This window comes from Haliotis asinina, chromosome 1, assembly GCF_037392515.1.
Source record: "Haliotis asinina isolate JCU_RB_2024 chromosome 1, JCU_Hal_asi_v2, whole genome shotgun sequence".
NCBI lineage: Eukaryota > Metazoa > Mollusca > Gastropoda > Lepetellida > Haliotidae > Haliotis > Haliotis asinina.
In genome coordinates this window covers 75011012-75029984 of record NC_090280.1, presented here as the reverse complement: position 1 = coordinate 75029984, position 18973 = coordinate 75011012, and the positions used below count along the sequence as shown (strand labels likewise).

The following is an 18973-nucleotide window of genomic DNA, read 5'->3' as shown; positions in this document are numbered from 1 at the left end:
ATAGGTCAGAGTCTACAGGGCGTCCAGGTGGTACATCCTGAATTGTGACTGGTTGCAGCTCACACAAAATAGCTCGAGTTGGAATGACAATGGCTTTGGTGGTGACATTGGAAACATGCACATCTATGGTATCTTGTCCTTGAGGATTGTATTTAACAATAGTAGGGGCAATGTCAAGATCCTTGGGTAGGGCAGAATTATCAGTTGGTTGTAGCAGTGCACATACCTGAGGGTATGCCAGTCCTTTATTGAGTTGCCCCTTGATAACTGCAGTGCCGTTACTAGGGATGACAGTGCTCTGATGTTCTGCACTCCTAATCAAGGCAAGTTTCCCATGGTTTCTCATTAATTCCTTCTCATGTAACACTATACTTCGGAATGCCAAATACCAAGGGGTATGCAAATTAGCTTTCTGTAAAAACCTAACTCCATTTTGGTTTTTGCATACTTCAAGAAGATGTGACAACACATTTGTACCTAATAAGGCGGGCACCTTACCATTGTATCTTGTATCAGATACCACAAGAAAAAGACATGGCACAGGGTCCTCATTAATGCCACCTCCAGGAGTCCTAACTGAAACCTCTATGAATCCCTGATATTGGAGTTGCTCGCCCCCAGCACATTCAATGTCTAATAAATCCTGAAAAGACTGTAAAGCAATATGGGAAAGATGTTTCTCATAAAAAGATTGAGACAGTATTGATACAGTTGCTCCTGTGTCAAGAAGGGCGCGAACAGGAATGTCCTCAATGTAGACTTCCACTTCGTTTGAAGTTCCAACTAGTCCTTGTGGTGGTCGCTTGTGTATGGGGCGTTGACAGGTGCCTAATGGTAACCCCTCCCCATAGGCCCGGGCAAGTTTAAAGGTCGCCTCTGATGATCCAATAAGATGCGACAACCATAAGCTAAATGGCCGGGGTATCCACATCTGTAGCAGATAGGTGTGTTTCTTCCCTGAGGCTGTGTGCTATCCCACTGTGATGTTGAACGTCTACCTGACGACTGAGATTGTTGTAAGCAGGGGTGCTGATAGTGTGGTGCAGCTGCACCATGTTGAACATCCCCTGATTGCTCTCTGCTCCAAGAGGTATTTTGTCCAAACTGTTTACCCCGTCCACGCTTAGGTTCTCTGCCTCTTCCCCTCCATGTATGACTCTGGAGCTGCCTGTCATCATAGCGCTCTAGACTGGGCTGTGTAAATGACTGACTCTGGTATACATGAGCTGATATCTCTGTCTGTTGCTCTTTAATCTTAGAAATTTCTGCTTTCAAGTCCGTCATCATGCCCCTCAGTTCCAAAAGGTCTCGATCTTTGTCAGTCTCAGTGGTTGTGGCCAACTTGACTGTTGCTGACTTGGGCTTGCTCTTAGTTGTGTCTTGTTTTCCACGGTGCAGATCAAATTCAAGTTCTCGAAGACATAGTCTTAAGTCATCAAAATTGGATATGGCATCATATTTGTATCCTGCTAGAGTCTTGAGAGATGAGTGTAAACCATCCCAAAGTCGTGACCTCAGCATCTCATCCTGTTCCTCCCTTGAGATATTCTTCAGTTCAGTAAGCTGGAATAATAGCCTCTCCAACCTACAACTCCAGGCAGCCACATCTTCATCATCCCGCTGACTGGTACTGTAGAACTCGGATAGCAGGGATGAACTGCTACGTAGTGTTCCAAAGGCACTCCATAGTTTTGACAACAACTCAGCTGTGGTTGCTTTGTGACCTAACTTCATAGAAACTAAGGCTGCTTCTCCCTTAAGGGATTTACGAATGGCTTGCAGTACTACATCTGTGCTGTATGTCTTACTCTCTAGCAGGCAGTCCACCTCGTATCTCCAAAGGTCATACTCTGTGTCCTTGCCATGTTCTCCACTGAATAATGGCAGTCTGGGGAAATGTTGGTATGACACGGATGTTGGATTACTGTGGCTTGTGGACGGTGGTGACGTGGTGCCTGGGTCTTCCACCTTGATAGAGATACCTTCTTGCTGCGACATTCCATGCATCCATGCCTTTAAATCCTCTGGAGTATCATCTTTAGGATGCATCCCCATTTTCTTAAACAATTGAACCATGTTACCCAATTCTTCTTTACTGAGTTCCATAGTGATGGAAGACAATGAATCCGAAGACAAATGTGTACTTCGAATAACAAATCAGAAGAAAAAAAAAAGAAACCAATGTGGCGCGAGCGCTGTTGTAATGCTTGTGACTAGGTATATGGTTGACTAAATGACTATATATTTGACTATTGAAGAATCAAATGCACATGGATAAGAGTAGAGTTATGGAGTATGCACTAACAGCTGAAAAACGAAATGCATGACAGCAAAGCAGGCATGGTATCATACAAAGTGAAACAGCAGGTTCATCTGAGTTGATCACCTAAAAAAAAAATTATTAAAATGTGGCAATAGAACTTGTACTAAAGTACGGGAGAAAATACAGTTCAACCACGCAACACGAATGAAAGATGAACACAAACCAATGTTGATTTGCAGTAACTCTGACGACCACACAAGTAGGACACTACTGAATCCACCAGTTATACCCAAGGGTGCATGGGTAAGTGCAAGGTGCCGTGGGAGTGCAGGGGGGATGGAACATAGTCAGTCACGCAGTCAATATAAGTTTATTGATAATCTGTTTTGGGTATGATTATTGCATCACACCTAGGGTTAATGCCTACACACTTGATTGACTAAACAAAAGTTTAAATTCTATTGAAGCCTATGATACACAAACCACACCAATCACACACATCACAACGAAATACCATGAGGCATAATTTGTATCCATCAGGGTACATATGGTCATCGCTAACAAATGAGTTCAGTTGACCTTCAGTTAATGACTCAGCTAAATAATGACAAATAAACTAAGTTGAAAATACAGAAAATTGTTACAGCAGGAATAACACCGCAGTGTACAGTCAGTAACTAAGTATGACAGGGAAAACCATTTGAAATTTTACAGAATATTGGATGCATCCACGAAAATTAAATACCTGAATACATGCCGGCCAGGGAATACACACGCATGTGATGAGACAAAACATACATCAATTGCTTCGTAGCTAGCTATGGAATCAGTCCATGATTGAATTAATCTAGGTGCAAGTTGGTCAAACTGCTCACTTTATAGTTACCACGTATTGACGTGTATACGCAGTCTCTCACTGCATGGATCACTTGGATTGTCACTTGATAACTGAGTTGATCACTGGGCTTGTCACTCACTCAAACATCAGTCTTCAACAGTTCCTCACTGGGGGCTCCATTGTTACAGCCATCAATATGGTCTTGCGAATTCATTCACAGTGACACAGGCTAGGGTGTGAGAACTGTTTATTGGTCGAGTAAAACTGATGACAAACTGACACCCTGCAACAATGAATGGAAAAAATAAGAGTACAATTCTCACAAGGTGACTCAAGCTGACATACTCTCACAAGGTGACATATAAAAGCAACACTTTACACAGTCATAAGTGATACAAATATAAACTTAGCACATCATAATCATTGCAGTTTCAGTTGCTCATACAATACAAATATGGCATTATCACATGCCTGATATTATGCTTAATTAATTGGAATGCCATAAAAATATGTATAATTATATGTATGCTAGGTACTCTATAAGTAGATATAAACATATATACCCTATGATTCCCACGGGGGTGTTGTCCTGGCGTCTGACCAATAATATCTGGTATCGACCTGTTCATGATATAAAACATACCATGAATACTATTTACATATCTATATATTTCATATACACCATTATCAGTTCACTGATAAACAATACAATCTACTACCACATCAACAAAAAACCACACCACACATATGATCAAATATGGCCTTTGTCATACACATTCACTCAACTCATACACACACACACACAGAGTATATGTGACATGTTGAGACATAATATTAATCTGACTTAGATATATTTACATGTAGCACTTTATACATTACAATAGCATAAAATACATAATGATTACTAACCCTTTTAATACACTGTCCGGAAAGTCTGTATGATCCAAATGTCCATGTGCAAGTGATAAGAAAAATGCATGTGGAAACAAAGGGTTGGGATGTAGGACACCTAATTCAAAACCAGCCAATGACTGAAATATCCAAGCTTACACTTTGATTGCTAGCTGTACAACCCGACAGTGAAATGGACTTACCCAATGAAATAACTTAACAAAAGAAATGAGCGTTAATGATATTACTTTACTTGCAACTGCTGAAATATCTTACGCAGCCTGAAATGAGAGATTTAATTATTTTAAATCAGTAATGCTGACTGGTTCATATACATGAAATTGATACACCAAATGGTAATTAATTACTGTATAGCCTGAAATATACAAATGACATTATTTTGAGCATACTAAAGTAAAACAGCTGAATGATAAAACAGAATCACTATATACACAACTCTACCACAGTAAGTTGAAGAACTAACAGTCTCGAAAAGCTGATATTCAAAACAGATTCCACGCCAAATATTATGAAGACACGAACTTTACATCATCATACGTCGGAGGAATATCTTGAAAGCAATGACATATGTGCAGGTTAAAAGGAAGTTGATCTTTATTGAACGAGTAATCATGTTTATCAGTGAAAAATGTCATCTACATCAAAGAAACCAAGAGGCATATCGATCTGACAGTGCACGTTATCGTGTCAGGCATTTCTGTAGGATGATACATGACAGTAGAAGTACCAGCAAAGTACACGTTGAATATGCAAAGGGAACCAAACCAAGGCATTTATCTTTAACGGAGGTTTATACATAATTGTTTGAAAAGGTATCACTGAATGTCCGAGTCATTTTGAATTCAGGGTTAGATTAAAAGGTTTTAATAAAATGAATTAAAAATAGCCAGATTAGTAATATTTACTTTAAATATGTTTTATTGTATAATTACCTAAATAAACAGGTAGATGTAGAACTGTTTGGCATGAGTAGCAGGTTTCTGTTCGATTGAAGCACAAGTATCTTATCAATGAATTTTAATCAGGAAAGTAGTCTGTCATAACCTGACTCTAGGTCATCACCATGGAGTAGCCAATCACGGGGTTAGAAATCGGTCTCACACATATGTTTGATACCAGTTTTCTCACATGAGTTTTTCACGGGTGCCTATGAAAGTAATAATGTCCATATTTCATGAAAACTTGGAGGTAGTTAAACATAATCTGGGGATTATGTAAACCAGTTGGCACACGGGTACTAAGATGAAATGTACGACACACTTCTATAAATGATCTAGAAACATTATCAACAGAGTGGTCAGATTTTGGAGCTACTGAATGTTGACGGACACGTTCCCGGGGGGCATCTTACATTGGGTCTCACTGGGGGAACCAAACTGCAGCACCACAAATAAGTAGGTCACAACTGTTCCCAGAATCTGGAACAAAGAGAACAGTTTCTCCAAATTAGAAAACTGAGGATTGATTATTGTATCTCTATTATGAAAAAGGGCTGTCGTCTAAACTGACAAACCTACTGAGTGTTTCGTGATTCCAAATGTTTTACATTTACAGGAACCTAACAGTGACTGACTTGAACATTCTCATTCTCAGTTAAGTGGGACAAATGGGGTACGCAACTGTGAAAAAATATAGTCAATGAAATCCGCTACGCAGTCATATTTTCATTCATACCATATCTGAAGTAATTTCCTGGAAAATATTCACACTTAGGCACGACCAGATTTCTCACTGTATGTCCACAAATATTTGACCACCAATTGTAATTGACTTTGCAATATCTCTATATGCTTACGATCGTTAAATCAAATTGAATTGCGTGATGCACTCAGGAGTTCTTAGATCAAAAGTGAGTGAGTGAGTTTACTGTACGCCACACTCAGCAATATTCCAGCGACATGACGAGAGTCTGTAAACAATAAGGTCTGGACCAGACAGTCCAGTGATCAATAGCATGAGCATCGATCTGCGCAAATGGGAACCGATGACGCGTAAATCACATTAGCGAGCCTGACCACCCGATCCCCTTAGTCGCCTCTTACGGCAGTCATAGTCGCCTTTTACGGCAAGCACGGTCAGATCAAAATTGAACATAAATCCATCGAACTATAGGGGAGAATAAATCTGATTCAAATCCAATGTAAAAATAAGTAGTGTAATGAACACAGTGAAATGCTTATTCATCTGAAAAACACAACATCAGAAACATCAGTTGATGGTTTTGCGAAACTGCAAAGGTGGCTGATGACAAACAATCGACAATAGTACAAATATTTCTTTCGGTTGTGTAGGAAAATGTTTTCATTCGTCTGTATCGCAAATTACTACTGTTAATAAATTTCACTGATGACATACACTTTTGGTAACAATTAAACTTTATTTCAACAAGAAGGCTTATAATCAGTCTGTAACAATTATCTTTAACTGAAAATGACATATTATCATCAACAATGACATCTACATCTTCATTCTGAGATACAAATGTATGCTACTCCCATGTCTGCACTTTCTCTATACAATCATATTACTTTTGCGCAGAAGTTTTAGCCATTGTATCTGAAGTAAAATGCACTTGATATGACAACGTAATAAACATATTAATTCAACCATTCTGGAAACGCCTGAATATCTCAGGGCTAATGAAGTAATTTACGTTACGATAATGATGTGCTTACCCACACTCATGACTGCACACAACTGGATTCATTGATAATTTCTGTGGGTTATTTCAGCCACAACCACCTTCACCTAAGAATTTCAAATAAAAGTCAAACATATTGAAACTGTCTGAAATTTCTGTTTACTTTTGTTATTTTACGTCTCATCAATTGGAAGTTTAATTCAACGTTCAATAATATAACCCTATCACAATCCATTCAACAAATGGAATAATTAGATGCCCATGGACATTTCCAAACACCAAAAGAAATATCGGGCACAGAAAACTAGTTAGTGAGTGAGTTTAGTTCTACGCCGCACTCAGCAATATTCCAGCTATATGGCGTCGTTCTTTAAATAAGCGAGTCAGCACCAGACAGCATGATCATCGATCTGTGCAGTTCGGAACCGATGACATGTGTCAACCAAGTCAGCGAGCCTGACCACCCGATCCTGTTAGTCACCTCTTACGTCAAGCAGTCACCTTTCATGACAAACATGGGTTACTGAAGGCCTATTCTATTCCTTCGCGGGTCCACAGAACACTAACATCGTTAGGAATTCATCGACGTATTTTACGTTACCGCAGTGTAATGTACATTTCTTACACACAAAGGGCTATAACTACCTTAAGTTACTTTCAAAATTTTCATTCACATTGCTGATATTTCGGCAATATCAGACACGAAAACGCAATTGTTTCGCTCGTAAATGTATTTAGTTAATGATATAACAATAACATTGATAAAATGCTTTATTTATCCACAAGGTGCAATTGCTCTGTGCAATTGTTTTGTATTATATACATCATCTTTGTATTGAGAATTATTTTACACTCAATATAATTTAACGCAAGTTTAATGTATAATCGTGTCACATAGGCCTGAATAGGATGAATATTTTCTACAACATGTCGATGAAATGCATTTACACATGTCGAAAATATGTGCCACGAAATAAACTAATTTTCTTCATCTCCTTTTTCTATGTGTGTGTGTGTGTGTGTGCGTGCGTGCGTGCGTGCGTGCGTGTGTGGGTGTGAGACCATTTTATGGTCATGTTGGATGAGATGTCACTACCTTGTGCTATTGCATTGGTATTACGATCCCAACAACTGTTAGTGGCGACTTCAGCATTTGACACACGTGGGGATTATCGCCTTAATGCCGTATTGGTGTGATGTCATACTATCGCGCTTGCAGTATTTTGTAATGACCTACACGTATAGCTGAACTTGGGAATTGCCATTGGCACCTCCTTGACCCAAGTTGATTATACCTTTGCATACCAGTCGGTATCTACTTCGCTTTAGAACTTCTTCTTGTCAAGACATAATCAACGGTGTGCTCCTGCGTGCGTGCCGGGGTACCGGTGTATGTGAGTGCGTGTGTGTGTAAGGCTGCGTTTGTGTGTGTGTGTGTGTGTGTGTGTGTGTGTGTGTGTGTGTGTGTGTGTTGATCAGCGTGCGTGTTTGCCTGCATGCGTGAATTATGTGACTATGTGTTTGTGTCTGTGTGCGTTTGTATGTAAGCCTGTGTGTGTCTGTATACCTGCATGCGTGTGCATGTATGATATATATGACTGCCTGTGTGTTTTTGTGTCACACTGAGTGTGTGTATCTGTATTCGGAGTTGGTATATGTGTGTACGTTTGAGACACGAATCTGGGGTGTCTATACAAGCAGAAACACCTCACCGCTGTCACCGTTGGGTAATTGATGGTGATGAAGCCGTAGATGGTGTATGCGATTGGGTCTGCCGTCAGTCTGGACACCCACAGGTTCAACTGAAACAAGAGATAGCAGATTTACGTATCGAACAAAAGCGATGACAATAATCTTCTGATTTAAGTCTGATCATGATTTCGCGGACATGAAGTAAGGCTACTGTATTATTTCAGTCATCATCATGGAACAGATCATGTTCGAATCATCAACTGGTTATTAAAATCAATGTTTCAAACTGTCCATGCACGAACAAAAGAGCGACATGAACCTATCTGCTTTGGACAGTTGATTAAATGTTTTCAAGGGATTTTAAAAGTTTACTTTCCCAAGATAACCATTTCTTAAATGTTATGTTTAGAGAAACGGAATGTGTGAATCCTGTTAATCGTATCAAGCGTGATATTTGGAAAAAATGAAGTACAGCAACAGGACTATCACCATCATTAAGTCATGCCTTATTGTGACGTAAAAGATATATGTTCCATATAGAAATATACAGATTGTAAGCCCTCTGTCATCCCTTTAGCTCAGAATAGACTGTCTAGTTGAATATTATATTTTCATCAAATTATTTGCTTTTCATACTGTATTAATTTCAGTACATATAAGCCAACGTTCTGTGATGTACTTGGAAATACAGGTACGGATGAGTAAGAAATATACGTTTAATATTAATACGTCAGTGTTTTCATTCATAGGGTATCATTGTGATTTGAAAACCCTACTTTTGGGTTAACTATTACCCATATAACAGCAGCAGCTAACCCCGGTGACATGTAGAGAGAAACAAGTGATTGATCTCGTGAGCAACTCTCAAGGTGGCGATGACATGATACGTATGCGCTTACCTTTAGAAGTCCACGATCAGAAAATCGGTTCTTGTTGAGCATCCATATATACGCTAGCGGGGCTTGGGCCTGTAAGTATAACACCGCTTTTCAATGGAGGTTACTTTTCAGGGAGCGAGTGAGTTTATTTTTTTTGCGATATTCCACCAGTATCACCCATTTTGTTCTTGGGAGGTAAGGGATGTCATCAATGTTGTATATGACATGCAAGGGAAGGGGTCACCTTGAAGCACCTCTCATGGCGATGTGACTTACCTTTGAAGCCAGGTATGCTTGCATCAGCAGGAACCCAGCGACACACGTCATTGCCCATGATATTGTAGTCCAGATGAATATATTTTCGTTTATTGAGACAGACTGGGAAACAGTGACGTAAAAATATACACCATTCCAGATCAGTGTCATGACGATGATAATGAAGCTGAAAAACTGGGAACAGGTGCTTGTTTGAGATAGAATCCTTGCCAGTGCTTCGTGCTGACACATCAGTGTATCAGTAATCTCTTCAGCTTTCGGATCATCGGACTTCACAACTTGTGTGAGTTTCTCGTTAATTTGGGAAAACTCACACCGGAGGATATGAAACATTGACAATATTAGGATGCTAAACCCACAGGTCTGCGCTGCACTTGCGATAAATGTGATGGTTGTGACGCATCTTCCAACATAAATCCAGGGTGATTGAGAGAGCCAAGTTGAATGCACTTGAGAAGGTTGCAGCGCTACAACTATTACCTTCACAAGAATTATCATTATCATTGTAAGGATCGTAAAGACGATTAACCTTTTGATCTTGGCAGCACTGGGACGGAAGCAATACTGTTTATCATAATTATGTACGTACATTTTGAGACGTTTGATATCCTTTGAAATGGTAAGAGAACATACCATGACACTGATTAATGATTGGATATTTCCTGAAGACTCCAGTAACATGTTTGCAGGCGTCATGGTCTTATAGTAACAGTTCAGGATAAACAGGACCAAGAAGGATGAGAAAATAGCCACCGACACAGCAATGACGGTTCGACCTGTTTTCCTGTGGCGCTGAACTACGTCACCGGGGTATATGCCTCCTAAAGCCAACATCCATGTATTACTGGCAAACAGAAAGTTGGTAAATTCACCCTTGTTGCTGTCGGCCGCTGTAGCAGGTTCCACTTTCGCCGGCATTTTGACTTCCTTGAGTGTCAGTGTCCGTCACTATTGTTGAAATGATTCATCAAACCATCTTTTTCTATTTTGTCGCGATGTCCTAGATGTCACAAGGTCGCTCTGAGCACTGATCATTATGAAGTGGAGGACAAACAGTGTTCCATTATGAGGATAGCATAGAGTGTTGAGAAGAAAATGGTTCTATATCGCTTGTGTTTGGACATACATTGTAAGCTCTGACGACCTTCAACCATAATGCCATCCACGAATTTGATTATTTGTTTATCAATTCAAACTTCACAGCGGGCCGTGCAAATTCCATTTCACTGATTTACATTTACATTTAAGGTCCAGTCCTGGGACTGTGTGAAACCACTTGTGTCAAAAAGGTTCATATTTATATCAAATGATGGAGTGTGTGGAGTTTAACAATCAGCGATTTTGGCAGAGATGCATGATGATTCTGGCTTTGTGGAACTTTCTTCAAACACTATGGAAATGTCATTTAAGCACTTATTTGGCAGAAATCACAGTACTGTACAGGACCATAGATCAGTAAAACGTACTTCGAACTTTTGGTATGACGTGCAGGGATTATTGAACGCTTTACCTACTGCTGAGGTGTTTTGTCGGATGGCGACTTCACAACTGACACCGAAAGGAATAGAAATATTGTGTTCTTTATTGGTGTTTCTACACTTTCAAATACACAAATAGGTGTGCGTATAACGGCCTCACTTAATGTTGCTTTGATTAAACATACTCAGCAACACAATTCCAAAACATATTTGAATCTGTCGTGTGGTTAACTATCCAGTACCTTTCAATGAACCTCCAAGCAAGGGTCTTCAGCGTGACGAGCGAGCTCTTTAGGCTATCCCACCATTCGCCTAATCGTTTACAACTATGGCGAATGTGTATGGTAGAGACAAACTGAGGATCACTATCAGAGACTATCGGAGTTCGAACCCAAAATCATCATGCAAGGTGAACGCTAACAATGCCCGACCCCGCACATAGTCTATTTCACGATTCCAACTATAGTGATGCTGTGACATGCGTAACATTCTTGGATGATTGGAATATTCGTAGAAGATGTATAAAAATACGAAAAAGGCAATGACATGAATAGAAATCAATTATGCTGCAACCACTGTGTTACTGTCACAGGACTGCTGGACACAATGGGTATGTACACACTTTTACACATTTTGAGTTGGAACTTTGGGACCTCAAAGGCGTTACTGGAACGTCTATCTGTGTGACTTATTCTTAAACAGTGTAGGTTAAATTCATAGACTGATCCTTACTACACCAGACATGCTAACCGATATTTGAAAGTCTGAAAAAGGTGATGAAACAAATTCCATGGTGGTAAATAGGCAAAACTACCAAAATTTATATGGCACGATCACTACAGTGTAATTTCTTCTGAAACGGTAACTAGGCTTTCAACGCACCTTGTGCTTATTCGTAGTCCTGAGGAATGGGATGATGTGTACCTGTTCATTTTGAGTATGTGAAATCATTTAATTACAATGTTCATATTTCAAGAAACGTCGTTGTTTATTTGTTGTGATTCCACCAGAATAATATTTGATTGCTTCATATGTAATCAAATGTGGTAATCAATACCAGTATGCGGGGATCATGTAAACCTGTACTGAGATGACATGCACGACACACAAATAAGTAGGTCGCAACCCAACCGTTCCCAGAATCTGAAACAAAGAGAACAAGTTTGTCAGTTTTAAAACGCCATATCCTGAGGGCTAGTTCATTGTTAACAAAATAAAGGCTGTTTCTAAAAACTGTTAAATTTATGTACACTAGCGTTAAAGAGAAAATGTAAGAGATGGAAGATAAAACTATCACAATAATGTGATACGTAACAGTACAAGGTACTCGTACAAGTACTGCAAGTCATGGATGATATCCAGGAGACCTCCCAACGGTTAGACAGCCATATCTTAGACAATATAAAACAACAACATTTCTGGTTCAGTGCTCATCAAGCTGAGACATATTTCTTATAGTGGATCACCACAGAATCAGTTAAAAGGACCTTTTGTTCCTTCAGCATATTTCAGCTTACAAGTTCAACTGAGATAAAAAAAATAAATAAATCGTAAATAATAAATACGATACTATGTTGATGATGTCATGCATATCAAACACTGCATTTCCACAAAATTTACCTAAAAATAATGTTTATATCTTGACATCAGCATTTATCAAGGCCATAACATGTAATACTTAATGGTCATAATCTTACCGGTGATCATGAACATTCTAGGTGCCTTCAACACGGAGATATTTAATTGAAAACATATCATGCATCTTTAAAAGTAATGTACAATTCATATCATTTACTTATCAATAGAAGAAAAATAGTTTATGAACGTACCCTTTGGCATACAATTGACATGTTAAAATCCAATAAAATTCACAATAAATAATGTAGACCACCCGGCCCTCCGGCACCTTGAGATACGATAACTATTTAAAATCCAAATAAAAAAATTTGAATACGAGACCAAAACATTAATATACATGTTAAAATATTAATATGTAAACTGATAATTTTTGTCCGGAACTAAAACGCTTGTTTTCGTATATTCTGGACATGTGTTGTTATAGCTGCAAAAGGATTCACAAATCTTTCATACGTAACACAAATATAGTTTGAGCTTAAGAAGACATTAATACGGGACATATCCTGCCATAAATTGTATCTGATATCTGAATAAAAGTAACACCCAGTGAGAAAGTTACTTCTTCAACTGATTTGCTGCAACAAACTTTACAAACTCTGTCTTCTAAAGGCGTTTTGGGCGGGTATACCTGCCTTGCTCTATCAATACAAACTGGGTCTTCTCAGCGCGTAACACCAATTAGGACTGTTCCCTTTCACCCATGGATGTTGCTTAATTAATCTCCGTCCTTAGAATGTAAGTTATGGCCGTCTAATAAATGGATGTCTAAGTTTTGGGAGATACAGCGACACATACCTTACTCTACAAGAGCTTTGAGGAAGATTTGAGGATGGAAGATGTGGCAGGCAAGGTTTTTAATGACAGTTTCTTGATGATAAGTAAATTAAGTTCAATAATATAATTAAAAGAGTACTCACATTTACCAGACGATATACCCGTGCAAATAGCAGTTCGTCAGCAGTTTAAGTTGTACCAGCTGCGTGATACGGTGTGCCATCACGTGACATACATTCAAAGGAGGTGCTGGTGTGTCTGTCACAATAGGCCCGTGTCGTGTGTACTGTCGGTCATTTAATTTCTCAAACTGCTTTTGGTTGTGGCATGTTTAAGCAGCATTCGTTACGGAGAGTCCTTGACCGTGTTTGACATATTCACTCCTGAGATTCCTGAGAAATGATTCCTGAGAATCTCGAGGACGTCATCCCTCCGCACAACGAGGAATTGTGACACGTGGGTTATCACCCAGGGAAGTAAGTATGTTTAATGAATTACCTCTGTCCCGCCATGCAGTGAATGGGTACACGGTGGGATAAATCGTATAACAGCTTTATAATGATCATGATCACGTGACTACCTTTTAGTATGGTAGTCAAACAGTGAGGTTATTGAAAATTATATCCAAAAGGTGTTGGCCCACTTTCTCTAATCATCGGGTCAATTCGCTCAGTATTGTGAGAAACTGGATGCATATCTACAATTGACGATAAATACTAATTTGATTTCACATTATTATCCTACTAACTATTTCATGTCAACAACAGTCCTAGTTCCAGAAACATAATATCCCAAAAGTGAAACGCATAGGCGATTTGTGGTTTTGAAGTTCTATTAATTACCTATTATTTTCAAACAATCGTCAAAATACGTAACAAAAGCGTTGATAACATGATTTTACTCAAATGCACAAGTAAAAATCGATTTTACCTGAAAATGTTGATTTTGATGAGATTTCTTACAAGGATGAAAAAGGCATCGCCAAAACACTACAAAAATCACCTTCGACTTAAAGTTGTGCAGCAAAGAGCATGCACTGTCTGGCAATGCAAATCCAAATTATGTGGGGAAACTAGCATTCGTTTTGAAGGTGTTTCCAGGTCAAATCACTAAGCCACGTCGTGACGAGAACATTTAGAACTGAAATGAAATATATGTATATTATAAAAACCTGTCGCCGAAGGACAGCAAAACAAGTAGAATATCAGCTAGATTTTAAACTAGCGTGCAAAGTTAAAACTAATAGCACTATTTGGACAATACAATATGCAAAACAGGCTATAGATCGCCAAAAACAGAATCTAGATCACCAGACTAAGGTACCATGGGCACTTACAGTACCTTTGTTACCTACATGGACAATAGCTGCATTTACACCATCCCTTCAGCTGCTGGCGATTGTACGAAATGTTAGCCACAATCAAAATACCAGAATACTACGTCTAAAAATCCTGGTAAGTTTAAATTTAAAGTTTTGGGACTTACGTAACCTCGGAGATGGACAATAACTTCAATACTTACAACACAATACTTCAACCCCCTTTGACGTACAGTCACTAACAATCTCTTTTACTAATCTAAACTACCAATAATAAAATGTTTAATTATATGTAGGAGTATTTAAATTGTATATATTAGCCAGTATATTTTAACTTGTATTTTAATCATTAAGTCTAGCCCCACTTTAACCACTCTATCTAACTTGCTTCACTTTCACAATGGCACAGTGAGCCCAGCGCTTACGTTGTTCATTTCACCTATTGTCTTGTCTCAGTCCCAGGCCCCTTATATTCCCAAGCAGAGTGTTTGTGGGTCAGATTACATTTCCACTTCAGTCTCTCAGTCACTGGTCAGCATATACAGCTTTTTCACAGGTGTGGCAAACATACTTGCTAACGTTTCTGACGTCGAAAGGGGCGCAGTGCCATACACTCGGGCCTTTCTGTTACGAGTTTGCCAATAAACCCTGACATCTACTGGAACCTATTTGCCTTTGTGGTATGTCCAAAACCACTCCGGTTACATTGGCGTCGTCGACAAGATTGTAGATGTTCAGAAGTGACAGTGGTATATCCAGTGACCAGGGACAAGGATGGACAATAACTCTCCCTAGATGGAATGGACAAAGGTCTGCGCATCATTGAACCGTAACCACCAAGTGTAACATTACCATACGTAACTAGACACTTTGTTATACATGAGTTTCGGTCTCGAGCTGATTACTCGGCCTGTAGATATTTGTGACTCCTATTTGTCCAAAGTGATACTGACTCTGATCGAAACGCTTGTCACATTCTGCATACTACGATGTATATTTTGTCCGTGATGTGTACGAAGAGATGAAAATAATGCTGTTGTGAGCAAGCTAACTTAAGCTTATCTTGGAATACTTCCTTGTACAGAGTAATCCAGCATTGTTGTCATGCCTTTGCTTTCTGTATAGTACACTTTGTGTACAGTGTTGATCATACCGGCCGGTCATTGGCATATTTGTCATTACACAGGCATTAGTTAGATTATTTGTCCTTCCTTTCATTAGAAAGTCAGTAGACCTGTGACAGAGGTCCCGCAAGCAAACAAGGAAACAAACATACAGTCCCTGAGAAAAGGGTAACAAACGGATCAGCCCTATACGGCACCAAAAGTCTGACACACAGACATTATCCTCAGGCATTCTACAAACCTCCTTTAGTTAGGGTTTTTCTCACACATTAATTTGACATACTGTGATGTAATTGGAATATTGTTCATAACAACAGCGAACCCTGCTCACCTAGGCCTGTAGTCTTTAGCTATTGATGATTAGCTAGTTTGATGTAATTTAGTTGTGACATTGTAAGTCCTCTATTATTACAAAATATCAGTTGGTGTTTTACATCTGTGTGTCTGTACATATTCGCTTTTGTGTGAAAGACGTACGGCTCATTAGCACCTATTTATCACTCAAATACCTTGAATAACCATCACATTATGGTGTAGTGCCACAATACATAAATTCGATTATACTCAATCCATGGATAGGTAAGAATAATTTGTGGTTCTTAGTCATATGGTTCAATTGGTGATATAGTGTGTGTTGTCTCTTGAGGGTTTCGTTCCTGATTAAGCATTGTCAATATCTTGTCCTACTCTTCTTTCTTGCATACATTCTTTTGCAGTGGTCGCAAAGTCTATACCTGTACACCCGTACTGGATACTTAGTAATTCGTAATAGGTTGGGTTTCCATTCTGGGTACGGCATCACAACAAAGATTTTTTTGTGCTGTGGTGGGTCTGCGGCCCTCCCACTGCACCGCATTCATCGTTTGTTGACACTAACTACTTCACAGTTAGTGTGTACCTTTCCCCAACATCTCTCTCATTGCTCGCTGTTAGCTTAACTAACACGTATGTTGGAACAAATGTCAGAATAGGAAGTTGCTCAACTTGTTGCAACATTCAAGCAGCTTAAAGTAAAGCCCAAGGCTGATTCCTCTGAAAGCTTGTTGAAATGGATGGCCGATTATGCAGCTAACACTGTGAAAACTGAAGTTTTTTCACCTGCCTCTGAAACTCAACATACTGGTCACTCATCAACGGCTCAGGTGGTCACTGTGTCTCACCCTCCAAGTTTACCTTGCTTTTCCGGAGATGAAACTAAAAGTGACGTGCCTTATGATCTGTGGTGATATGAAGTGGACTGTATATTGAAAGATAAAGCCCATGCACGGGCGACGATTGAACATGCGATTAGGAAATCTTTGAGAGGGGAGGCAGCTAGGGTTGCCATGCGGTTAGGGTCCACCGCTTCCCTTTCTGCACTCTTGGATAAACTAAAGTGCGTTTTCGACACAAGTGATACTCCTGTAAATGTACTGGCGGCCTTCTACACAGCACGACAGCGGGAAGATGAAGATGTTAACAGTTGGTGTTGTCGACTAGAAGATTTATTAAGCAAAGCCGTAGAAGCGGGTGAAGTTAGTTCTCTAGACACCAACAAGCTCCTTCATTCCATGCTTTGGCCGGGACTTAAGCCATCAACCAAAGATGTCAGTGGACACAAGTTTGATCTTTACTCTGACTTTGATGTTCTGCGGCAAGAACTTCGACAAATTGAGCGAGAAGACACTCAACGTAGAGTTGAAGGTAGAACCAGAGGGAACTGTCCGCTACAAGTATGTCTGCTGTGTCTGAATCACCTACTCCAATGGAAATGAAGGAACTTAGAGGAATGATCAAGTCTTACAATGACCTCAATGACCTCAGTCTTACATCTGAGGTTGCATCTCTGAAGAAACAACAGCTGCAGCTGCCTTTGGATTACCATCACCAACCCACAGGGGACACCATCACTGTCAACAGTTTTTCGGAGAACAAGATAACTTCCCATCCAGGACTTCTAATCAGCCGGTCAAGGTCAAAACTGGATATTATTATTCTCAACCTTCTCTCCAGAGACAGAATTATAATCATCCATCGTCCAGGGGAAGATCAAGGGGACGACCTGTGGAGAGAGATGTACAATGTTTCCGTTGTGGACAGGCTGGACATATAGCCTCTGGATGTAGAGTCAGGATGGATCACAGTCGTCAGTATTTAAACGGGAGACGGCCTATGCGAAGGGGTGGTCCATAGGTCTCAACAGACAACAAGGGTGAACTCAGGGATATGAGACAGCAACACTTATAGGAAATGCCAATGAAGTTGAGGTCTGTATTCAAGGAGTCAAGACACGGGCATTATTGGATACAGGAGCTACAGTCTCTACGGTGAGTCAGGCATTTTATGATCAATATCTCTCGGGTATTCCCATCACCCCAATAACAAGTGTTTTGGGTATTGAATGTGCTGATGGACAACCCTTGCCATACTCAGGTTTCATTCAGGTGGAAATAGATGTGAATGGGATTGATGCCGAACGCCAGCCATGCCTTTTGCTTGTTGTCCCTACAAGTAATTATAATCATAAGGTACCAGTTGTGCTTGGTACCAATATGCTATCAGTTTACTTAGGAACCTGCAGACAGCAATATGGGGAGAAGTTTCTGCAAGATGCCAACCTTCACACCCCCTGGTATTTAGCTTTCAGGTGTATGGTGCTGCTGGAACGGGGTCTTGTTCGGCGAGGATTTAAACTCGCACTGGTCAAATGTGCAGGAATTAAGAAGGTCATCATCCCACCGAATTCAGAGGTCGCTATTACTGGCTACATTGACAAGGCACTTCCTTACCACAATACATGCGCTATACTACAACAGACCAGCTGTTCAGCTATCCCTGATGACCTTGACATCTCACCCAGCCTGATAACATATAGAGAGAAAGGATTTGTAGATGTCAACATTTCAAACATCACCACAAGAACAGTAGTCATTCAACCACCCGTGCTCTTCTGTGTGAGATCCAACCTGTTGTTGTTGAAGAACAGCCTTCCATGGCAGAGCTGTTACAGGACAAGGATTCCCTCTTTAACAGGATGGATGCAGAAACTTCACATATCTCACACACTCAATGTGAAGAGGGAATAAGGGTTATCTCCAACTACTTGGACATATTCTGTCACGGTGATCTTGACCCGGGACACACTAGTACAGTGAAACACAG

General features: G+C 39.9%; 2 protein-coding genes and 1 pseudogene across 2 annotated transcripts; 1 reads left to right on the top strand and 2 right to left on the bottom strand.

Annotated features, from left to right (window-relative positions):
* Nucleotides 1–828: 828 nt before the first annotated feature.
* LOC137275201 (uncharacterized) lies at nucleotides 829–2106 on the bottom strand. Its single transcript, XM_067808159.1, has one exon. The coding sequence runs from the start codon at nucleotides 2104–2106 to the stop codon at nucleotides 829–831; it is 1278 nt and encodes a 425-aa protein (XP_067664260.1).
* Nucleotides 2107–5323: 3217 nt separating this feature from the next.
* LOC137275185 (uncharacterized) lies at nucleotides 5324–15142 on the bottom strand. The gene is made up of 5 exons (XM_067808157.1): nucleotides 15116–15142; nucleotides 9501–10427; nucleotides 9246–9314; nucleotides 8367–8456; nucleotides 5324–5431 (listed from the first exon to the last, which is right to left on the bottom strand). Exons 1-5 carry the CDS (start codon nucleotides 15140–15142, stop codon nucleotides 5324–5326), a joined length of 1221 nt encoding a protein of 406 aa, XP_067664258.1.
* Nucleotides 15143–16779: 1637 nt separating this feature from the next.
* Nucleotides 16780–18004, top strand: LOC137286019 (zinc finger CCHC domain-containing protein 12-like; annotated as a pseudogene).
* The last annotated feature ends 969 nt before the right edge of the window (nucleotides 18005–18973 follow it).